The sequence below is a fragment of the Charadrius vociferus genome, unplaced genomic scaffold (assembly GCF_000708025.1).
Source record: "Charadrius vociferus isolate BGI_N301 unplaced genomic scaffold, ASM70802v2 scaffold134, whole genome shotgun sequence".
In the NCBI taxonomy this organism is placed as follows: Eukaryota; Metazoa; Chordata; class Aves; order Charadriiformes; family Charadriidae; genus Charadrius; species Charadrius vociferus.
In genome coordinates this window covers 4,695,812-4,720,937 of record NW_009648333.1, presented here as the reverse complement: position 1 = coordinate 4,720,937, position 25,126 = coordinate 4,695,812, and the positions used below count along the sequence as shown (strand labels likewise).

The 25,126-nt window shown below is 44.2% G+C and overlaps 1 protein-coding gene across 2 annotated transcripts in view; it reads left to right on the top strand.

Annotated features, from left to right (window-relative positions):
* Positions 1-25,126, top strand: part of LNX1 (ligand of numb-protein X 1, E3 ubiquitin protein ligase) — a 70,976-nt gene that overhangs the window by 27,150 nt on the left and 18,700 nt on the right. For both annotated transcript variants that reach the window (XM_009884979.1, XM_009884980.1), the window contains exons 2-5: positions 5,934-6,175; positions 7,763-7,918; positions 17,465-17,667; positions 20,779-21,150. In XM_009884979.1, the coding sequence (XP_009883281.1) occupies positions 5,934-6,175; positions 7,763-7,918; positions 17,465-17,667; positions 20,779-21,150 (973 nt within the window). The remainder of the gene's footprint in view (positions 1-5,933; positions 6,176-7,762; positions 7,919-17,464; positions 17,668-20,778; positions 21,151-25,126) is intronic.

Below are 25,126 nucleotides of genomic sequence, written 5' to 3'. Positions count from 1 at the left end.
CTGGTGATTACGGTAGCTTAAGGAATGCTCTTGACATGACCCAATCCCTTATAAAAAGCAGAAAAGGCAAATCCATTAAAAAAAAATAAATCAGGTACTTATTTCTGAAGTTTTTTTCATACACAGCATTCATGCAGTGGTTAAACCTTACAAGAACTCAGAATTACCATGGAATAAGAATTGTTGTTAAGCAGTCAGTTCCAGGATTCATTTTCACATATAGCAAAAAAGAGGAATTTTGCATGTAGGACCACAATTCACAGAAGCCAGATTTCTGAGCAAGGGTGATACAATATCATTAAGTATAAAGAGCAGCAGGATATTGGTCACCTTCACTGCTGAAGTCGTTGATGTCTCTGACCTTTTAATCACCAGTATGGTTGGTCTGGAAGGGAGGCTGTGCATTTGCTGCATTTTAGCTTACATCTATAACATGGGATTTGGTTGGAGATTAGGTGCCTTGCTCCTTTTTTGGTTTTGGCTTGAGTTCCTGGTGGTAAAAGTAATATCAGAAGAGTTGATGTCATTTCTGCCTGAGAACTCATCAGGTCAATTCATTCCCTTATGGTGGAATTTCAGAAAGCTTTAGAGTTTAGGCGCTTGGCCTGAAATCCGTATGTTTGGTATCTGGGTGATGTCTGGGCTACAGTCACTGCTGATGCACGCACAGTGCGAATGGTTCCCATGGGGCAGAAATTGCCAACACCTTCTTGTGAGACAACCTCTCCAATTCACATCCCCTTCCTTCCTTCCCAGACACGGCAGGAGCCTCTCACCAGGGTCTCACAAGTGAGGTTATCGTCACCAGGTTATCCAGGATGCTCCTTGCTGGTCACCTTCAGTTTCTCCATCAGCCTTTCCACCAGATCAGTTGAGGGGTACTAGAGCAGTCGGGAGAGTTTGTGTGTTGGGGTCAGGGTGTCTTACACACTGTTGTACTGCTGGTCCCATCTTGTGTCGAGCCCAAATTAAAAAGGGATGAGACTGCTCACTGTGAGGGCATAGCTGTAACATATTTGTCTACCGTGATCGGGGTTTAGCTTTGGATCAGCAATGACAACCCATTAGGCAGTATTTTCTCCCGCTGGGCAATCCTGAGTGCTTTGTATACATTATTCTTAATTGCACTCAGACAACATGTCCGTTGCAAAACAGCCCCAAAATATGAGTGTGCTGGAAGTGAGGTTGGGAAAGCACTGCTGGAACTGAACAGGCAGAGGTTCTGCCCTGTTTATTTGTGCCAGACCTGGCTCACGAGCACCGTCACTGTCTAGATTCACTTTTTGCCCCTGTTTCCTGCCCAGGCAGGCAGGTGTGAGACAGGGAGAAGGAGGGATAGCCTGTGAAGTGACACAGATAGAAAGCAGAGCGTTTTTAAAAGAGCAAAGGCATTATAAATAGCTACATATATTTTTTTGCCTGTCATATTTTTTCATTTGGATCACTAGAATTGAAGTGGAAAATATCCATGCAGTTGTCCTTGTTTATGTTTCGCCCCTGTGTTAGCCTGGGTAATGGACATCCTTGAGGTCAACCTGACTTTCAGGCCCTCCTTTGCTGTGAGAGTCAGGGATGCCGCAAAGAAAACGCATCCCTGTTCTCAAACCACTGTTTTCATTTGACTTTGCAAATGACGTGGAAATGTTTCAGTTGACCTTGAGCTTGACCAAAGCTTGTGTTTACAAATGGTAGGACCAAGTTAAGGCATCCACAGGGTTTTGGATCTCCTGGCTCCAGCACTTGGGACGTGCGGCTCCTGAAGGCTGGAGTGCAGATCATCCCTCGCATGCACAGCAGGGTGCGGAGCAAGGCTTTCCCTGTGGCCACCGGTGCTGAGGCCAGCCAGAACTGCAGCCCTGGGTGAAGTTTCAGAAGCCACCACTGCCCTCTCAATGGCCAGTGATTAGCCGATAGGACCAGGATTTAGGACAGCACGTTTCTGCTTCACAAAAGAGGCCGTGCAAAGAGAAGAAACTATTTTCTGAATTTCCTGTATGCACCTAGTGACATTACTTTAATGGCATGAACTGTCCAACACACATTATTCATGTCTGTTTATCTCTCTCGGTTTTGGCCTTCAAATTGTTTTGGTACTGTACGGCTGCACGGATGTACTCACTGTCCGGCAGCGTGACTGAGAAGGAACATAAATCTGTAGTTCACCTTGGCCACCAGACAGTGTTGGGTTCACTTTTTGATTGGCCTACGTTAATCAGGTATCCTGCTCTTCCAGCTGTAAATCAGGCAGCTGATTAATAATCACAGTGAGAGAGATAATTAGTACTAGCATGTAGCTGTTTTATGGATCTCTCTTTTCTGGGAGCCAAATGCAACCATATGGAAAAATGTAGCTGAGACACTATAAATATGATTCCACTTAGACAGTCATGTCTTCTGTTTTCTGTTATCACAGCAGTGTCAGCACAAGGAAAACAATGAAAGTGAAGAGATGCTGTTGCAGATTTTATTACAAGTTTGAGGGCTTGGGACTTTTTTTTTTTTCCTTCTTCAAGGACACTGTGTTAATCTGAAGAAAGAGGGGTTGATTTGTGTTCATTTATGCCTGCCACAATTATTTAAGAAATAGCTTCAGTGCTCATACTTGAAGAGCTTTGGTTCTCTTTTAACTATTTCTGGCAGAGTTAGAAAGATACGCTTTGTGCTTTGTATCATGACAACTTGTCTTCTCCAATAAGCCACATCTTAAACCGTGTCAGCCCTCTCTGCATTCAAAGTAACTGTCTTCTGTTCGTTGCTGTTGGGCTGATGCTGTTAGCTGGGTGTCTGCAGTGCAGCCAGCAGCAGTGAGTGAGGATTTCCACAGAAAGTGAAGGCTTCAGTAGTGAAGTGCAGATGGGCACCAGGCAGCGGTTGAATCCATGTAGCTGGGAATCTTTGGGCAGGGCCACTTCTGATCTTCGCGTTGATCTTCATGCAACCCACCAAAAAGACTCGCGTTTGAGGACCCATTCACAAGGGTGGTGCTCTAATATCAGCTACTGAAACTTTACCAGCACGGTGAAAACAGAGGCAAATAAAAACAAAATGTGGAGTAGGAGTATCTCATCATAGTCTGAATCTCTGCAGGATCTCTGTAAGGCAGAGATTGTCTTTTGAGAACAGCCAACAATTCACCCTGAAGCCATTTCTTTGTGTTCATTTCATTGTGTCAGCTTTTTAGACTATTTTTTAACTATTTTGATGAGCATTCATAGGCTGGGATAGTAAATGTGACCTTACTGCAAGTGGGAGAGCTTGAGGACAGGTTCCCAAAATGCTGTGCTGGAGAAGTTTAGGCAGGCTGCAAGAGGGGAAGGTCTTTGTGGTTTTGCTCCCTAGGAAATATAAAGGAAATATATGCCACTGTCTGAGATGGTGGTGGTGGTGGGGGAGTGGTGAGGAAGTCACACCTCTTTTTCGGGAAGGAATGGGAAAACACCTGCTGCTGTGGAGGCAGGAGAGCTCTCCCTTTCCGTTTTAGATGATTATTGTTGCAGTTTTTTCTTGGAACAGGTGCCCCAAATAGCTTTTTTTTGGTCTTTGGAAATAGTTGAGCAACATTCTCTTCCATAAGACTATTTCCTTTTGAGACGCCTCATTTTGCTTGTGAAAGGTTTTAGAAATAACCTCTGCCACAGCCATTCCCGTCCAAGCCTTAAAGCGTATAGAAAGCCCTTACACTTTTGCATCAATATGATACAGTTTGGGCTGGTTCTTTTTTCCTCTCTTTAAGATGAAAGTTGTCAGAAGTGGTAAATGATGGAAAATCATAACTTAGTGCTAAAAAAAGTTTTAAATTCAATTTTCTCTCATAAAAAGCCAATACCATAAGAGAAATTAAACTGCTCCTAAGCTGATATAGAGAGCTCTGTGACTCGTCCTCATCTCATCTTTCTGTCCCAGAAACTGCTTCCATAAATCATTTCTCTTCCAAGGCTTCCAAGTTCAGTATACTACTTCTTTTACCGACACTTAACCCACTAGCACTGTGTACCATATGTATTATGCATTGCCTTTTGTGCATGCCGTATATTACGAAGAGCTTTCTATCCCTAAGGGTTTCTGCAGCTATTTCTGTGAGTTCATCCTACAGGGCACTTTTATGAAAGTCATCAGTTAGCCTTTGCTATGAAGAAAGAGATAATAGTAACTGAAAGTAGTCCAAGCTCATTAGATTATGATTAAAAGGCAGATTTCTTTTTTTAATGCAGTGAATGGGGTTCTAGTGGGTAGGCACTGGAAAGAAGAGGTGCTAGGGAAAAGTCACAAGTGCTGTGTCCTTGGGCCACTCTGTCTCTTCAGTTATTTTATAGCTTTAATTAAATACTGACTCATGAAGAGCACTGCGACCTTTAATTTCATTCAAGTCACTTTCTTTAATAAGTCTTAAGAAAGAAATGCCATGCATGGTCCTGCCTTTGCAGTCTAGGATGGATCTAGAGCAGATAGTTGGCACCACGAGAAAGTTGTTTCAAAGCAGGCTTATAATTTGCCTCCTACAAAGCTGTATCTTCAGCTCTTTTGGGAACATGCATGTCCTCGCCACAAACGGAGGATTTTGTCACTGTGGAGGTCAAGTCAGGATTTAGGATTTGGATTTTCCTCCGGAATTATTTTAGAACCAGCCTGGAGCTCCCCAACCTGGCGAAGTCCCAGGCCAGCCTAAGGATCTAGCTATGAGGTCTGAGGACCTGATTCAGTCCTTCAGGCTCCCTCCTTGGCTCTGGTGGGGCTGCGGGGCCAGTGGGATCTCCACCACCTCTTGCACCTCTTCCTCCATCGAGGCAATGACCCCTCTATTTCAGTGTCTCAACTGAGCTGGAATAGCAGAACTGGAAACATCTCTCCTATGAGGACAGGCTGAGGCAGTTGCGGCTGTTCAGTCTGGAGAAGAGAAGGCTCTGGGGAGACCTTATAGCCCCTTCCAGTACCTAAAGGGGGCCTACAGGAAAGCTGGGGAGGGACTCTTTATCAGGGAGTGTAGTGATAGGAGGAGGGGTAACGGTTTTAAACTGAAAGAGGGTAGGTTTAGATTAGATATTAGGAAGAAATTCTTTACTGTGTGGGTGGTGTGACACTGGCACAGGTTGCCCAGAGAAATTGTGGATGCCCCATCCCTGAAGGTGTTGAAGGCCATGTTGGATGGAGCTTTGAGGTGTCCCTGCCCATGGCAAGGGGGTTGGAGCTAGATGATCTTTAAGGTCCTTTCCAACTCAAACCATTCTGTGATTCTATGACTCTGTGAACTTCATGGCTGAATTTGAAAGCAATTCATCAGGTATAGGTCTGTATGGGCACCGCGTGGGGACCTGGTTCCCACAGAGCCCGGGTGTTTGACTCTCGCCTGCAGCCCTCCCTTCATTGATTGCATCAGCCTCTACCTGAAGGGCAGACCCTGCCTCCTGCATGAGAGACCACAGCACTGTGTTCCCAGTGTGACAACCTTGGTGACAAGGAAGGTTTTTCAGGGCGCAGGGCTGGGTAAGACACCTTTTATTTCACCAGCAGAACTGGAGAAGCTGTCAGGCCTCACTCTGCTCCCCTTCATTGACCAGAGGCAAGGGGGAAATTACAGACTGTAGTCTCTGGCTTAATTAGCCACCTGCTATTCCTGTCCTCTTGCATCCACAGTGACTATTTATACACATGAGACTACACGCAAGGCTGTGACTCTCTATTTTTTCTTGACCAGCAGTAGTCTTTCCATGGAAGGTGGTAACTCAGCTACTTTGAAGGACAGTTTTCCTTCTTTTTGATTCTGTGGCATAGGACTGGCATTTTTCCCCTCTTGTCAAGCATCCTTTTTTCATCGGTCACCACGATTGTCACAGTTTGTACTCCAAGTGATTCCTTGGCACCAGATAATTTCCATAAGTATGCAACATTTAAATACAACTAGTTATCATGTCTCCCTTTGCCTCCCTTCTCCTTAGATGTAAAGGAGCATCCCACTATGGCCTTACCAAGGAACGGAAGAGGCGTTCCCAAGACTGCTCTCCAGACCATGGCTCCAGCTTAGCAGTAGCTGCCCTGGGCCCTGAGCTCTCTGCAGCTGCGGCCATCGCCTTAATGACAGATGAGCCAGGGCTGGTGAACCCGGCCTTCAGCCCCACCTCAGAGGACAGCCAGTCGGGCAGCAGCCCCGGAGACCTGCATCGCAGCAACCGGAACAGAAGTAAGAACTAAGAACCTTGTGGTCTCTTTCAGCATTTGTTTTCTGTGAAACATATGTTGATGGAGGCTTTGGAAAAAAAAAAGAAAAAAAAAAAAGAAAGGAGAGCAAAAGCTTTAATTTTACATGGCTTATCAAATTGTGCGCTCAGTGACCCAACAGATTTGAGGTGAAAAACAAATTTGCTTGGCTGGGGGCAGCATCAAGCTGAAGACAGACTAGCTGCACACATGCAGGTTTTAAGAAAGATTATTCAGGCAAGTCAGCTTCGTTGGGAAAGCAAATGGCATTTGTGATGTGTTGGGGTGATGCTGTAGCTGTGTATTGGCTTCACCAAAACATGGTGGTGCAAGTAACCCCCATAGACCATGCAATGGGCACCCACCAAAAGCCTGTTGAGAACTATGTTTGGCAGTTAACAAGTATTTACAGGAAAACAAACCTTAAGAAGTGCCTTGGGAGCTTGGGAGATGTTTGCCAGCCTCCCAGGGAGGTGCAGCTCAGAGGAGCTGGTCCTGCTGAAATAACCGCAGTCAGGGACGAGTTGCACCAGGAAACCTTGCCTTGATCCTTCACCCTGTGACACTGCACCTGACTCTGATCAGTTTCGTATTCGAAAAATGTGGCCTGGCCAAAGGCAGACTCAGGAGCATTAATGGTGAGTTTAAAGCTCGTATTTGAAGACACTGAATCCAAAATTAATAGCCTACCTTGTGTGGCACCAGCTGCATGGATGAAGGGCTGGAGAAAGATTAGAAAATGAGCAGCGCCGTCCTCTTCTGTGCATGGGGCTAAAGAAGCGAGGATAGGGAGGAGACAAGAGAACACCAGAATGAAATTAAATCCCACCAGTTTTATTGAGTTTAGAGGCCACAGTCTGGTTTGAGGGAATGTTCTATTATTAGATTACAGTGTTTGGTTAGCATGCAGAGCTTGAAGAGACAGAAGAGCAACAGCCATGAAGATATCTTCAGCAGTTTTGGAAAAGAGAGTGACAGGTTTTGAAAGTATTATGACTTTTTTTTTTTTTAATTGCCTTACCCAGGTTAGGAGATGTGGCTTAGCTGGTCCCTCCCACCTGAGTATCTTTGAATTTTTGACAGGAAATTGTTGGCTATCGTTGGTGGCTTTGGAAGCATAGCAGGGTTTTGAGGCAGCAGTGTGCTTTTATTTCAAGAAGAATTTTTAACAACTTCAAGCTTTTTCTTTTTTTGTGTCAAACTTACATAGCTTGGGAAGGACACTGCTTCTTCCTTTTATATGCATTTTTCACAGGATTGCTGCTGATTCTGCCTTGACTGAGGATTATTCTCCCCCCGGCTGCTGCACTCACAGGAGATTTCTGTGTGTGGCTGGCAAAACGGACAGGGAAGGTGGCAATTCCAGGGTGTGGGACAGAGGTAGGATAATTGTACCCAGATTCAGGTGGGTGCAACCTCGGAGTATCAGCTGGAGTCAGGTGCAAAGGAGAGGTGCAGGCAGCCTTGCTGTTGATGTTATGCCCTGCCATACGCCGACGGCTGCAGAAATGATGTGGTTCTTGCCCGGAACTGCTGAACTGTATTGATTTAGTTTTCCCTGATGTTGCAGCTCGACACTTTGAACGCTCCACTATAAGAAGCAGATCTTTTAAAAAAATAAACAAGGCGTTCAGTGTGCTTCGAAGGACGAAAAGTGGAAGTGCCGTTTCCAACCACGCTGACCGGGAAAGGGAGACTGTTGGAAACTCTGCTGCCGGAGAGGAAGGTAATGCTTTGTTCTCCTTGTGTTATCACTTAAAATGGGGTAGGGGTCCCTAAACACGTGGGAACTGGATGTCCATGACTGACATGCCTTTCATGTGGTGGGCTGTGTGTGATTAAAAAAAAAAAAAAAACAAACAGAAAACTCAATCTTTCCTTATTTTCTTCTTTAAAAAATTTTCAGTGAGTGGCAGGCAAGAATATTGCCGGGGTGTGTGGGACCTCACGTAGGGCTGTTCCAGTAACAGCCCGCGTGCTACAGCTAGCCCAGTATATAGCACATGGGATGTGGAATCTGGGCGCCTGGGATCTATTACTGGAGCTGTCATTGATTTGTTCTATCACTTTGTGCAAGAGGCTTCATCAGCATGTGTCTGTCCCCCTAAAGCAAACGGATCAGAGTGATCATACGTTATAGGAAATTCATGAGTTTTGGCTAATGTTGATGAACCACTGGAAATTCCCAGTGGGAAGATGGTATGAAAGTGCAAAGTACTGTAATTATTCCAGCACTTCTGTGGGATTCTTGATGACAGACTTGTATTACCTCAGCCAGGCAGGTGATGAGGTAAGAATGCTCTACTCTTAAACAGGGGGGAGAGGCAAATTTGTCTGATGTATGTCAAGGATGAGGGGTCTGGCAGGCAGTAACGCTTAACGTTTGGCATTCTTAAAGCAATAACCAAACGTTACTAATTGCTTTGGACCATAATTACGAAGCCAGCATTAGCATTCATGCATCAAAAGGAAGTGATGATAGAGTGGGAGTCATTGTCTTAATCGAGGTCTTCACTGAGCTTATTATTCCTTTGCGTGATGCCTCAGCACCTCACGTCCCTTCCCAGATCAAACGCCCAGGGTAAGGGCTTTAAAAAGACAAAATATGCAACTTCCCTTCGCTCTGTATTTCAAGCTGTCACTGAAACCCACACAAAAAGAGGACAAAAGGCTGCCAAATGCTGTGTTTAGGCATCATTATCCTTGAAGTGCTGAACTGGAGAACTGTGTTTAATATTCTGCTTTATTTGCTTATTCCTTCAGGAGAGTTTCACTGCAGTACTATGTTCTTGGTACTTGCTCTCGTAATCCACATACTTGCTGATGCAGCCAAAATAGAACCTGATAATTCAAAATTGTGAATGTTTTCCAGAAAAATTATGCGAATCCGCTCCTTGGCCTGGAACCATCATTAATAACTTTACTGTCCCAAATATTTGACTATTTTTCCCCAAGTAAAAATTTGCAAATAAGTTGTCTACAGCGCTCTTTGAGCAAACAGATATGTTTCTCATTCTGTAGCAACTGTTCAATTCATTGTAAGCAAAAGCTTGCCCTTCTTCAGCTGGAGTGAAATCCTGCATGTCTCATGTTCATACTTTTCAAAAGACACCTCTCCAGGATGGGGTATAGACATTTTTATGGCCACTTTCTACCTAAGCTTTTAGTTGACATCAGCAATTGTTCCACTGAAAGCTTGGTTTCATGTCCAGAGCGTGTGGATGATCTGGATGCCAACAGTACCTATCCAGTAACCCAGTGCAGTCCAGATGTTAACAGAAGGAGGTGTGAAGGGGACACTGGCCTTTGCATTTCCAGCAGAATGAAAAGCGCTGTTGTCTTCTTTTTATGGGACATATAATAGGTCCCTGAAGTGGCCATCACTCCAGGGCCCCATTGACAGTGTCAAGATTGTCATTCTCTCCTTGACTCTGCTTGTGGTTTCATTCCTCTGCACCAAGCATGCCTGTAAACATCCAAATATATTCTACTGCACTGGAAAAACCAGGTAGGCATGTTAATTACTTAATGAGCAGTTGCTCTTACGTATGAGATCACAGAAGCTGGGTACCTAAATTACTATATTAATTACATATGCAAAGAATGTATTTTGATTACACAGTTCTGGAATTTGGTCTTTAAAAAAATGCAAGCAAATAACTTGCATCAATACAAATACAACTTTAACAAAGAACTCTACTCAGTCCTTTGCAACAGGTGCTTTGTGTAATGGCATCTCAAAGGTGTTCTCTGTTTCTTCTTGTTGGAGGAGGGAACGAATATACTTCTTTCTGTAGCAGTTATCATCATCTTGCCAGCTGGAGGCTTGTTTTCTTCTCCAGTTCTGTATATTTTCTTCTTTTATTTATTTTCTTAAATCCTCAGCTGTTCTGAGCAGTCTGCATTTGGACTCCTGGTTAGAGTTCATAGAATCATATAATGGTTTGGGTTGGAAGGGATGTTAAAGATCATCTAGTGCCAATCCCCCTGCCATGGCCAGGGACACCTCCCACCAGACCAGGTTCCTCAAAGCCCCATCCAACCTGATCTTGAACACTTCCAGTGATGGGGCATCCACAACTTCCCTGGGCAACCTATGCCAGTGTCTCACCACCCTCACAGTAAAGAATTTCTTCCTAATATCTAATTCAAATCTACCCTCTTTTGGTTTAAAACCTTTACCCCACATCCTGTCACTACACTCCCTGACAGAGTCCCTTTCCACCTTTTCTGTAGGCCCCCTTTAGATACTGAAAGACTGCTGTAAAGGGGGCTGGTCAATCTTTAGGGATAGCTGCAGTATGTTCTGCCTTGTGCTTGCTAAAGGTCCTGCCCAAACCCATTGGAAAAAGCCAGCTTCATCTCTCTGTCTCCCCATTGCCCCTCTGTTCTCCTGGGAATGGAAGTGCTCCTGTAGGTGGTGGTTCCTGACCTCAGAGGTCCCCACACCTGGTGTGAAAGCTGCTGCTGCCTTGCCTAAGTTTCACAGGTTCATGCCTGGGACCACCTGAGAACACTCCTCAGCCATGTCTCTTTGCTCCAGGAGACTGGAGTCTACCTCATCACCTCTATGGTGGTTCGTTTCCTCACCAGGCTCAGTCAGTGTAAGAGCAGAATAAAGCTGTGACTGTGCCACACTCACAGTGGGCACTGAATGAAATAACCCCTGCTTGCTGATAACCTCTTGTTGATAAAGGACCTATCAGATCACCCAGCAAAGCTTAACCATCTGTCCCCAGTTTTCAGAATTCCCTCATCTTAGTTCAGATGTCTCCGTTTAATCTGTGTTTTGCCTGTATTTTGGTCAAAGAAGCTCTGAGAATGAAAATCATACTGCGTACCTACGTATTGGCCCTCAACATCAGCAGCACTGATGTCAAATTAACTATTTGCCCACTGCAGAGTGTGTAGGTGCCTTCAATTTGAAGCTGATGTCTGTTGGGCCAATGCTCAGTTGCAATATGACTGTGAGGGTGTAAGACAAAATAATCATTCCTGATGTGGGAGAAAAAATACTCGGATAACCATGATTCTGCTTAACATGAAGCTGAATGCAGTACTGGTTTTGGAAAACTCCTTTGCTACCCATGGACACTGAAAAACATGATGTATAACATCAAATGTGTTTCTGTTATAATTACAGCAGAGAAATAGTTACAGTCTAATGCAATCTTATACCTGGAGCTGGTAGCAGTCCTGCACTGTCAAGATTACTTCATGATTTCCAAGTGCAACCTGTGGTTTGATTTGTTTAAACAATGTCATATGTGCCCATTTTGGATTTAAATGATTCAGCCTTTCTTTGTTCTTCTGTTTAAACATTTTGCTCACCTTTTCAGCAGAGAACTGTTCATTTTCCAAACTGAAGAAAATGTTAGAAGTAAATAAAAAGTGCAAACACTGATGAGAAAATATTTGGGGGAAGGGGGTGTTAAGATTTTCTACTTTTTAATAATGTGGTCATTTGTAAATAACCCATGCAAAGAAGTATTTGTCTGTAGTGCAGCACCCAGGTTTGTGATATCTAGCTGAGAGTAATCTCTATTAATAGTACTTACAGCTACAAATAGCTTTCCAGGTCTGAACTAGAAGTTAGGAAAGTTTAAAAGAGATGGTTTCATTCTGAGATGTGTGGGAATGTGACAGGGACATCCTTCCGGCACCGATGCATTTAAGATGTAATATCATCTGACTGGATGTACTAGTGTAAATGACCTTGACAATCTACTTAAATGATAAAATATCTCCGAGCAAAGACTGCTCCAGCTTTGCTATGTTTATTTGTATCACTGCACTCTTCATTTGGCTTCACACTCTTTAAATTCACTCCCAAGAAAGACTATGTATATGCGTACATATATATATATACACACACTCTTTACTCAAACTGATCTACAAATACAAGTTGTAAACCAGCTAACACTTTAGGAGGAAAGAATTTGGGAATGCAATTGCAAAAACTTCTATATAGTTTTGCAGTAAAAGGAAGATGTGCTGCTGGTTTTCAAAAATGTTCATCAGTCCCATTTTGCAGTCAAGCCATTGTAAAATAAATTGAATTTATGATTGCTTGAGGATGTCAAATGTTGTTCAAAGTCAAACTCATTCTTCTTGGTCTCATGGTGGGTGCAGTTCTACCATCTGTTATTGCTTTGCAGCAGTCAAGACCAAGGCAGCCCTGGCAGGCACGGGCAGGACCACAGAACAGACTCTCCTGATGTGTGGGTGTATCTCACTCCTGCTGTTCAGTCTGAGCCCTGTTGTATTTTTATATATAGATATAGATAAATATTATAAATACTGCAATGTTTGGGAAAGGTATGCGAAGAAAAAGAAGGTAAGTGGCACACAGATGGCTCTGGGTATCAACTGTTTCATGGCATTAAGGCTCTCTACGTGCAGAAAAGAAAGTGGCTTATCCAGCCCCAGGACAAGACAGCGCAGCCCAACTTCTGTCTCAGGAATCCCCCGCTGTTCCTGTTTTCCCCAGATTTGATTCAGTTGCAGTTCCAATTTTCCAAAACGGTTGTTGGGAATCTTACAGAACTGGTTCAAAGCACTCCGCTTTGGGACGATGAGCCAGGCAATTTCCAGAAGAAAGAGATTGGCTCCATAGCATTTCTTCCACTGCAGACCAATAAACTTTGCCTGATGTAGGTGAGATAGCCACAACTCTTTTGAGACATATTCAACCCTGCAACAGCTCCATTTTAGTACGTTTGGGATTCCTTTGGTGAAAGGAATGTCTAGAAGCAAGAGGCATTTGCCTTCTACCCGCCCCCCTGCATCGGACCAGCATCCCCGCAGAATTAATGGCAGGCATTAGATCAAAATGATGGCAAACCTCTGGGAGAACGAAATGCTAAATGAAAATCAATTACAGAATCACAGAATGGTCAGGGTTGGAAGGGACCTCTGGAGATCATCTAGTCCAACCCCCCGCCAGAGCAGGGTCACCTACAGCAGTTGCACAGGACGGCGTCCAGGCGGGTTTTGAATGTCTACAGTGTGGGAGACTCCACCACCTCTCTGGGCAGCCTGTGCCAGTGCTCCACTACCCTCAAAGTAAAGAAGTTCCTCCTCATGTTAAGATGGAACTTCATATGTTCAAGTTTGTGCCCATTACCCCTCGTCCTATCACCGGGCACCACTGAAAAAAGACTGTTCCCATCAGTTGGAAAGGAAGAGTTGAAGAACGAAGTCCCACACTAGCACAAGTGCATGTGATGTTCACAGACACAAGAATTTTCCAAGAATAGGTTATACAAGCTTTGTTTAAGTTCTGGTGCCCAGGAGTTGGGAAGCATGACTGCACGTCCCCGTGGATAGCCTTATTTGTGGGGATGGGCTGGAGCCTCACATCAGCCAGACCTTCTGATCTAAACAAGGACTTGCAACCTGAGACACAAGTTTTGTCTACAGTGACCTTTGATTAATCTGGACTCAAGAGTCACGGCAAATGTTGCGCGGTGCTTTGTCACACTGGATGGTGGGAATGAAGGCAGAAGTTAGCCCCATGGCAGCACTGTCAGAAGGAGCACAGTACACACAGAAGTTAGCTGAAACCTGAGCACTAGAAGAACACTACCATTAAGTCTTATAAACTGGGGGGATAAAATATTAAGCATACTTAAAGTTTTGTATTACAGTCCCATGGCCCCTATACTAACAACTGCTCAGTGTCCTGCACCATACCAGACAAGTGGAATTTACTGTGTAAAGCTGGTCTCTCCTATGTTATTTGTTACTGTAATGGGATGTGTGAAAATATCAATAAAATTGCACACTAATATAAGGAAAATATTGCTTGAGGAAAAAGCACGTACAATCTTTCTGAATGAAGATGACATTTTGTTATATTGACAGATTCAGAACGCTCCATACAACCCCCGGTGACAAAAACACAACATTCTGTGGGAAAACCTGCAAGAATCACCAAAAACAAGACAGAAAGTTTACTTCTTTCTAGATTCAGCAGCTCTTCAGTATTTAAGGACTGGAAATATAAAATGGTAAAGAAAGGTATGCAATGCTCCTGGGTTTTCCTCCTCTGGAAAACCTGGTCAAAGAGAATAGAGAATTGTAATTAAGAGTGTAAGGGCTGGAAAATGGGGTCTGTGCAAACTGGTGCTCCAACCTCGCAACGGGCTGTGTATAGGCGAATGGTACAAGCCCTCAACCCAATTGGAGCCCCTTAAACTGGGCTGCTGAGGCCCCATTCACTGTACACAAACAGGTGCTGGAGCAGGGTCTACCTCTTCTGGGTATGGTATATACATTAGAAAAATTCGAGTTGAAGACATTGCTTTCCAGGCATGGCATCATCTTGAGGTTGGCATGGTAGGTTTTGATCAAACTGCACACAAGGTATGCAGACTGTTTTGTCAAAAAGTGAATGTGAATTTTCTTATTCAAAAAAAAAATACGTATTTGTGTGTTTTATACATTTGGTTTGTCCAACTTACTGTTAATTTGTCAAACTAGATGCCGGCTTTTCACTTATGACAGTCTAGGTTGTTGGTAATATAAACATCCATGTATATGTCTGGAATGAAAACAAAAGGCAAGCCTTCAATGAAGAGAGCAGAAATTAAGGGATCATGGAGTTATTTTGGTTGCTTGGCCCATCTGAGGAGAAAATGGTGCAATTTATTAGTTATATTCAATAAAGAACAGAGATCAAATGAAGACAGGAAGTGAGAGAGTACATCCTGTTAACTGTGAAAAGAGAAACCTTAGCGATTTGCAGACTGGCAAGAAAAATGTCTTGGGAAGATTTGTTTTGTTTTAGGCTGCACATTTCAGAAGGAAATTAGGTATTAAGAATTCCTTAAAAAGAATCTACATAAAGTCAGATTGAAAATCAGCCAAGTGCCACTGCAAGACTTAATAAACCAGCTAAGGCATTGTTCAAGATACAAAGAAACTTAGATAAGTTTATACCTTGTATAAAGATATATGTAAGTCTTATATAAGCATAGAGACTTGTTCACTGCCACGTTGCTCTGATTTTGCTCTGGGATATTTACAGACTGACATTATGTGAGAGTGTCAATAACTTGTTCAGTCGACTGTTCTCCATAGTCAAGAAATGTAACTGGGTAATTCCTTTAGGAAAGTTTTCAGAATGAGGTGTGGGAGAATGAGTGTTGGAGTCAAAAAGCACAGTTTGTTAGGCCACGGGGTGAATCATCATGCAATGGGAAATTGAAGTAGTTCTGCTATAGGACTGCTTTGGTAGTCTGCAAAATATACATAGATATTTATTTATGCTATTTCCATGCAGAGAAGATCCGGAGATCCAGATTATCATTTGCAGTTTGATATCTAAATACCCTTATATCCACACTGACAGTGTAAAATGTACAGGTTTATTCTGATGCAGGGATCAGGCCTGGGTGATTTCTGAGGAGGACTTCTATTGTCTCACTTTAAGCACCCCACACAGAGTTGCCAGAGTTATTTGCCTCTTTCTTCTTCCATAGCAGTGGAGAGAGTTTTGCACCTCCAGGGGTGATTTAGTGGTGAAGTGGGTATTGCTCCCTTTGGGTGCCCATAGAGGAAGCCAGAGCAAGTAGATCACCAAATCACGTATTTGGCTCAGGGCCTGGATTTAGATGGAGTGAATGCACCCTTCAGGCGAGAGGGAAGCGAACAAGTTGCAAGCTGGGCAGAGAACGTTCAGAAAATAGAGGAGTACGGGGAAAATAAACCACCTTCCACTCCTGAGACGTTACAGTTGTGTGCAAAACTGAAGTAAACCCGTATTAGCGCAGAAGCTGCTACTAGGAGAGTATCAACTAAATGAATACTTGGGTATTAGGTTGATGAAGGCTGTATAGTTATCTAGATAGACTTTTATTGCCTGTCAACTCTGCATAAAACCACAAAGTCGAAGTCTGTGCTACCGGTAGGTGCTTTTTACAGCCCTGGAGGAAGACAGCTTCCCGCCTCGAAGAGCATATGATCAAAGAAGTGGTAAGGGATGCAACATGGTGTTTCTTAATATTTTTTCCTGTTCTTTCTTTCCCCTTGCTCTCTCCCAAAAGGGTTTGGTGCCTTGCTGGTTTGTTGCCTGCTAATTCTGTAGTAGAAAATATTTATTCTATCTCAGATACTGCTCTGTTCATTTTCATTTAACACTTCACCACTATTCAGTAACAGTCACTGTACTTTCATTTCTGAAACAGGTTATTGAAAAAATATTAGCACTTAATTTTTTGACTTAACAGATTTTTCATATAAGCGCTGGATTGGACCCCCACATAAAAAATTCAAAGGCTTTCTCTCGCCTATGGGAGATTAAAATAATTGAAGGCTGTGCTAGGAGACTCACTGGTCCTTTTACGTCAACTTTGCTCACTGCTGAATCTGGATTAAAATTTTGAATTTACCTAGAAGGAAAGGAAGTATTAGCGACATGCTGTGAAAGCAAACATGCCAGTTGAAAAGTAGGGTTTGAAAGAGGATACTCTTATCTGGTGCATTATAAAGACAAAAAGGACACCTGCCCACCAGGTCCCTCTTCCCCAGACCCAGATTGCCAGGGCCAGCAGAAATCTCTCCCTCCAGACACCTTGAGCATATTGTGGTTTTAATACAGACATGTTGCAATAAGAGCCGATCATTCCTGCTTCCTAGAGCTAAAGCAGGGATGAAAGGAGACAGGTCTGATAGGGAAACTACTGTGCGCTTTGACTTGCCCGAGAAATCTTGCCTTTCTGTTGGCTGAAGGTGAAAAAACGCTTGCTTGGATGTCACAAGCCAAGCAGCCAGCCCTCAGCTATGGCACCAAAAACAGAGGAAAACAGGGCAGCCTGGGATGCTGCCAGTGAGACAGGGTACGCAGCCCACCTCGGCGGGGATGGATGTTTGTCGAGGTGTTCATGCCCATCTGCTCTAGGGCCAAAAAGGAACCATGGACTCATTCAGAGGGGTCTCCAGTGACTGAAAATGTACTTTGTTCCTTTAAGATATTAGCACATGTAACAGTTTTTAAGTACATGTCATCTGTCTGGATTACATCAAAAGTTTAGAGCTGTGTTTTGTGGGGAAAAAAAGGAAATTTGAATGTATTAATTAAAAAAAAAAACAAAATCCCTTCAAGTCCACTGAGCAAGCATACATAGCTTTTCCTTCCTACTTAGTATAAATCACACCCAGGCATAAAACCTAATTTGGATAACTGACAGGTACTTGAAGTTGTGCGGTGCACGTTTTAACAAAGCAAAGCCGTGAAGTCAAATAAATACCTCACAATGTGCTTTTCCAGGTTTTCCCAGGTTGTACCACCTGATTCCAGATGGGGAAATCACCTGCATTAAGATCAACCGTACAGATCCCCACGAAAACCTGGCCATTAGGATCGTGGGAGGCAGCGAGACTCCTTTGGTTCACATCATTATACAGCATATTTATCGAGATGGGGTAATTGCCAGAGATGGAAGATTGCTGCCTGGAGACATGATACTAAAGGTACAGTACTGTGGAGGTACAAAATAAAAGTATCCTGACAAACACTAAGACGGTGTAAGTCAATCATGAGATGAGATTTGCAATGTTGCTTGTTTGTGTGGGTAGAATAATGCACGCAGGAAGATGTTTGGTTGCTCCGCATGCTGTGATGATTTCATTCATTCCAACGGTTTTTGAGGCTCACAGATTCGTTTATTTTTCCTATTCACTACAAGGCCTCTCTGATTTCCACCCAAACACGGTAGATCCGAAGTGCAATGTAGCGCAATAGACTGTTGGCTTTTCTGACCCGGTGGTGCAGAAAGTTTTCTCTGAAAGCAGAGGCTCATCTTTTTGCTGAGTTTGTTTCTCCTGAACTGTGGTCTTAAATCTCAGTGAGTGAGGTTTCCGTTGCCTTACATCCCACTTACACCAGGATAGGCGATAGGGGCCTGATTGGGGCTAAGTTATTTCAGCATCTAGCTCCTCTGTGTGATGTGTTCTGCAGCGCAGAGCGTGAGACGCTGCCTGTTTTATTTTGGGAGTGTTGCTCCACCAGCAGCCACAGGTGAAATCTCTAAGAACAAACTTGAGCAGCACCCAGGCATTAGCTGTTGGCTGCTACTTCTGCTCCCGTTTCTATAGAAATGTATAACAGATGAACAAGAATTAGGCCAGATGGTTAAAGATCATGTATCTTGTGAGCAGTGGCTTCAGCAATAGCTTTTGAATGGGAACTGCGCTCTCAGCTGCCCCAGCCACTTGGAGCTCTGCAAGGATGCTAAATTGTATTAATGCTGACAGCAAATACTAGTTCCTTTCCTTGCTTTGATGCTTTGATGGTGTGCAGTTGGAGTACACGAGGTATATTCACGCTGCAAGCCAAAGGTACAGCTGCAGCTCCCCCAGGCATACCTGAAGCAGATTTAACTCCGCTACCTCAAATATCGGTGACAGCATGGCCAGAGATGGCAAACACCTCAACACAGGTTTTCCAAATTACCTGTAAACATGTAAGCAGGCTGCTTTGTTCACTGTGGGCCATGCTGCCACGCATAGAGTGGTGCTGGTACCCAGGCTAACCAGTGTGGCATTAGCTGGGATAAGGCTACAGGAGCTGGAAGTGGGGTGGTCTGGCATGCCCAGGTGGCCAAGAAGGCCGACAGCATCCTGGGCTGTGGCCAGCAGGACTAGGGAAGTGATCGTCCCACTGTACTCAGCACTGGTGAGGCCCCACCTCGAGTACTGTGTTCAGTTTTGGCCCCTTCACTACAAGAAGGACATTGACGTGTTGGAGCGTGTCCAGAGAAGGGCTACAAAGCTGGTGAGGGGTCTGGAGGACAAGTCTTATTAGGAACGACTGAGGGAACTGGGGTTGTTTAGCATGGAGAAGAGGAGGCTGAGGGGAGGCCTTATCACCCTCTACAACTACCTGAAAGGAGGTTGTAGAGAGGCGGGGGCTGACCTCTTCTCCCTGGTGAAACGTGATAGGACGAGAGGAAATGGATTCAAGTTGTCAGGGGAGGTTTAGATTGGATATTAGGAAACATTTTTTCACTGAAAGTTGTTTTTTAGCTGACCCCATATTAAACATTGGAATAGGCTGCCCAGGGAGGTGGTGGATTCGCCATCCCTGGAAGTGTTTAAAAAAAGGGTAGATGTGGTACTTAGGGACATGGTTTAGAAGTGGTTTTGTCAGTGTAGGTCAACGGTTGGACTTGACGATCTTAAAGGTCCCTTCCAACCTCAGCAATTCTATGATTCTATGATTCTATGCATATCTCAAGGTCGCCTTCCAGGTGGGGCTCTGGGTGCCCATCTGTGGGTTTATGCCCTCTCTGGCTTACCTGCCTGGTAGAGTTAGTGAGTAGGCGGTGGCTGGGTCAGTGTCGCCCAGTCATGCATTTCGGGGAGGCTTTTTGTCCTGGTGCCAGCGCAGAGCGACAGAGTTAATGGCACCACTGAGCCAGAACTGCTCCTGCAGGGCACATCCAAACTGCAGTGGGAAGCCGTGGTTGCAGCGCGGATGGGCCTGGCTCAGCTCTCCCCAGCTGTGGCTGAGGGCCTGGGGGTTTACCAAGGATTCCCAGTAATTTCAGCCCCATGTCAGCACAGGTCATACTGTTCATGGTACCCAAGCTGGTAACTTAAAGCTGGTTGAACTGTGTCTCCTGGGGCTCAGTCCCCCCGTCAGACTGCAGCGGGGACAGCCCCGCTGTGCCCACGCAGGCGGTCTGCAAAAACAAAGGCCAGTGGAACGCTTTTGTCCGTGCTGGGGGAATATTTCTGTTGCAATTTCTTAATATTTAAATGGTTCAACCTGTGCAATGGAAATAACTACATGGAAATAACTTGGCTGATTCGGGTTTTCCAGCCAGCGAGGAATTACAACCTTGCAACTGGTTTTCATTTAGCGGTGGTAAAGTGCAATGCCTAGTCACTCTTACACACACGGACATGACAGGATTGACTGGAAGCTCTTTATTGTTTTCTCTTTCTTTTCCCCGGCCAAATTAAAGATGTGGCAGTTATGCAGTTTTATTGCCACTTGAGCTAAATCTTACCTGGAAAACAGTGAGAAACGTAAAAAGCCTGATTCTCTGGTGTGATACATCAGCATAATTACTAGTAAATATCCAGGGCATTTAAGCTTCTGCTTGGGGCTCTTTTCTTCATTTTAATTAGGGATTCATTAGTGGGGAATACTTTTTACTACTGTACCTAGAACAGCTGGGAGATAGTGAAGAAGAGAAACAGCAGGAAAGCGGTGGGAGTGAAAGGAAAGGCTGGCGAAGTGATTTGAAATCAGAAGCTAGTGGAATAAAACTAAGATATATGAAAGGATATTAGAGCTTGGGAAAGAGCAATAATAAAGCTGAAAAATAACATGTATGTCTGGAGACTATCAGGGAGAAAGAGGGGAAAAAAAAAAGGCAGAAAGTGTCTGTACAGCGCGTCCTTTCCTTGGGGGGAAGACTGTTCTGCACCACAAACTTGGCCTCCTGCGCGACACAGTTTGAAATAGCACACGTCAGTTCGTATGAAGACATCTGTGTAAATAGATCTGCCTTCTCCAGTGCCAATTCAGATTAGACGGTCTTTCTGCTGCTGATTTACGCTTCCCTCTTCCAGGTAAATGGCATGGACATCAAAAATGTGCCTCACAACTACGCCCTGTCGATCCTGAAGCAACCCTGCCACGTGCTCCGACTGACGGTGCTCCGAGAGCAGAGGTACCGATGCCGAAACAGCGGACTTTCCCTTGATGCTCACTGCAATAGGGACGACAGTTTCCATGTTGTGCTAAACAAAAGCAGCCCAGACGAGCAGCTGGGAATAAAGCTGGTCCGCAGGGCCGATGAACCGGGGGTATTTATTTTCAACTTGCTGGAAGGTGGCGTGGCTGCCCGTGATGGACAGCTTCAGGAGAACGACCGGGTGTTGGCCATCAATGGACACGATCATCGGTACGGCAGCCCAGAGAGCGCAGCCCACCTGATACAGGTTTGTCACCATCGCTTTGACCCCAGTTTGCGAACTTTGCAAAAACCAAGCAGTGTATTTGCACTGTCCATTGCAAAACAGAGGCCAAACTTAAGGTGTGTGTATTTGGGGGAGGGAAGGAGATGTGTCAAGCTCAGATGGGAATTTACACCTCTAAAAGTGAGTACAAGGGTGAATATGGGCATGGAGTCTCACGGTAATGCCTGCTGCCATCAGGCTTTGTAACGTACAGATCAGTGTAAACATCCATATACTCTGTGCATCACCAAAGAGTGATGCTATCTGCCAAAAGGCAGACCAGCCTGCACCCTGGGACCACTGGGTCCTGATTCCTCCAGCTCAGAAAGAGCCACAGTGCTGCCTGGTGCAACCCTGGAGCAAACCAGAGCAGCCTAAGGCAATGGATGGTGTGTTTCAGGGGGAACATCATCCTCCCAGACTCGGTGATTTCCCATGGGTATGTTTACAACTGAAGGTACTCCATACTTTGTAGATATTTCTTAGCTAACTCCAGCATATGGAAATCCAGATGTTTGGGGGGAAAAAATGGATCTGTAGCTGTAGTTTTTATAAATCTCTATTTAGACTCATACGGAGGACTAAAGTGGTGCCGCCGCAATGCACTAAATGGTCTTACCACAAAACCGTCAGAGAAAAAAACTGTGATTTTCTAAGCTACAAAATCTGTCAGCTTCTGCCTAATTTCCCTTCCAGAACCATTTTCATTTGGTTTTTTTTTTTTTACATCCTTTGCTTTTAGAAAACTTCGATATAAAAAGCAAAGCCAAAAATCTTTTGTTGCTTTTATCTCATATTTATAGCAGTTATTATACATGGGCAATTTTACATTTCATTTGGAGGCACGCAGAGTGTTCACATGGAAGAGTTTCATGTGCCTCAATAACAAGATGTCAAATCAGGCTGGCTGCTTCCCCTTTCCGACAGGTATAATCAAGGCTTCATGAGTCGGAGTGAAAGAAGCATTCAGATCCATGCATTTTGTGAAAAGGATCCCTCTTTTAGCGTAGGTTCACAGTTGGCCGTAGCCAACTTTTATTGAGAAGTTTTTAGCGTAGGTAAAGAAAACGCTGTCCCCTTGCGTAACGCCAGTTGTTGAAATTCTGGTCCAGCATCTTTCTGGATTACTTTGTGGAGCTCACTAACTGGGAGCAGAAGGCGGCGTGGCAGGGGGAGGTTTAAATTCTCTGAGGGGAACAAGTCTGGAATGAAAACCTTTCTAAAAAATTGGTATTCTTGGAACAGTTCTGTATGGCTACAAAACAAGGCAACAGTGCTTCATAAGCAAAAAACACATGCAGCCTCGAGATGAAATGGAAAAAATGACTAATGAGACCATTCACACACGAGTGTTTAAAAACGCAACTAAAGCTCTTATTGGGTTCCAAAGAGTGGATGTTATTTATAATAATGCTTGAAATGCACACCAGTCCTCGGGAATTTAAACAACATGCCCATCAAAGGAGAGACTCAGGTTTCCAAACAGCCCGGATTACATTGCATTGATGTGAGCTCTATGAATCACATTTGTCTAATGCAAAATTCCCGGAACCTGTGTCTTTTTTGTCATGTTTTTTCATCAATTATCATTTTCCTTTCCTGTTTCCACGTTATGCCAGAGAAAAACCATTATGCTGAATCCACAAGTGTTTTGCATTTGCTTCTTACACGAAGGGATGTTTTACTCTGTCCTCTGATTTCTCAACAGCATCCTGCCTGTTGAGACCTCAGCATGTGTCACTCACAGTACATTGAGGCCTTCAAATTAATGGCGGTGGAAGCTTCAAATACGCCATCGGTTTCTTTACAAACAGAACTAACATTTACAAAAAGGTGGAGGTGGCTTGTTAGGCCAAGCACAGCTGGGAGAACGTCACATTCCTGTGGAATCTGATTAGTTTTGACTTCTAAATAATGAATAATTGAGACAAATCTGATTCTTCAGGCCTGTAGCGATTATACATTAGCATATGTGAAGCAGTTGTTAATCAGTAGATTAGGTGCCTGGCTGTTTATAAGCTCGGTCACAAGAACTGAAATGAAGAAAACGCGTAAGTGCTAATTAGGAACGTGCACACATCGTAACACTTGGGAGTTTGCTGCTTCCCATTTGTTGTGTCATCTTTAGTCATGGCCTTGTGTCAGATGTGGCACTTTTAATCTAAATAACGTGACATTCCACATCTGTTTTCCATGGGAGTGACAAGAAAAGGAACAAGGTAACAGATCAGTGGGCGCTCGTGTGAGCACGTCAAGCCGAGCTGCACCGGTTGAGCCAGACTTTACTGCCCCCAGATGTTCCTCCTCCTGTCTCCCTCTTTCCCCCGATGCAGTTCAGAGCAGCTGGAACGGGTGCACAACCCCCTCTCCATCACGACAGATGCCACCGGCAGAAAGCAGGTCGTGATATGGAGCCCATCCACGCTCCGTCACCCCTGCGAGAGATGGGGCAGCTCCTGCCGAGAGCAGCACTGCTGCCTTATTTTAAGATGCAGTTGCTGGCTAGATGCTCAGAAGCTGCCACCATGCCTTTGCCTCTCTGATCGATTTGCTTTGGCTGTAAGACAAACCTTAATTCTAGTAGATTGTTTCAGCTATTACTTGCCTTCAGTCTCAAAGCTAACCTCGCTTCTTTAATTCTTGCCCCAGCATAAAAATCAGAGGAAGAATTGTGGGAAAAACAAGCGGTAAGAGGGAAGGAGGGATCAGGATGAAGCAGTAATTAATATTCTGATCAGTAGAAATGTTAATGGGTTTTTATATGGAAGAACATAAATTCAAAAGCTGGTCTTGTTGTTTGGATAACTTTTTAAAACACTCTGGACTTCTGAGAAATTACTCAGCTTGACTGACCTGGAGACAAATGTGACATTGCAATAGAGACTCTTGTTGAACTTTTGCTAGTCGTTCTACAAGAATTAATCACATTTACAACCTTCCCTTAAATAACCAACTTTGAGACTAACCATGTGGCAGCAGATGAGTTTTAAACAGAAGTTGCGTAAGTTGAAGTTGTTTGTTTTAAGAGAAAACTGGATTTTTGTGGGGCCATATGCCCTTAGGAGGTTTAGTCTTGTATTGTTCAGTTCCATCCCAATCATAGTACAAACTAGGGACCAAGGTGGTTTCCTTTCTCCTGAGATACCGCATTCTGCTTTTGGATACCAGTTGAGTCCAGAGTCTAGGAATTAATATTCCATAAAAACAGACCTGGTAAAAAATATCTAGAAAGCTGTTCTGAAATATGTGTGTATGTACCAAATGGTATATTACGAAGCTGTGGAGTTGCTGGTGAAGAAAGTAGCATCCCCCAAGATATTGGGAAAGTAAGAAAGAAATGCACATTTTTTACTGAGACATCACCTCCCTTGGAAATAGCACAGCCTGAACTTGCAGATTTCAGGCTTGAAGCTGGGGGTTTAGGAGAGGTAGGTTGCTGGTATTTAACTATAGTGACATTTTTTCAAAAGCATTTTTTAACTCTCAGCTACTACTATTGAATCCAGCTCCAGAAAAGACAAACCAAACTATAAAAACAAAAATCCCAGGGGCCTCCTCTGGCTTCTGTTAATTGTCTGCGGGAGATTTGATTTCAATAGCGCAACTGGATCTGGGTTTGGTTTCCAGCTGCTAGTTCAGTGCCAGCTTTCCTTGGAGCTTCTCCCCAGCGAGCAGGACACGTCAGCGTGCCAGCAAGCGAGTCCGGAGGTCTGATGCCACCGGGGCTGCGGTACCAACAAGCTTCACTACTGCAACCCCAGGGGGGATCAGACCTCCAGATGTGCTTGTGGGTGTCTCCACATCAGGTACTAAGCAGTTCCTCAGCAATAATCTGCAAGCAAGGAGGCAGGAGTCTCTCTGGGGACCGGCCCTTAAGAGCCCCTCGTGCCTACCATACCACCAGGGTCTTTAGCCTGGAGAGAAGATTAGAAGATTAATTTTTTTTTATCTTCTGAGT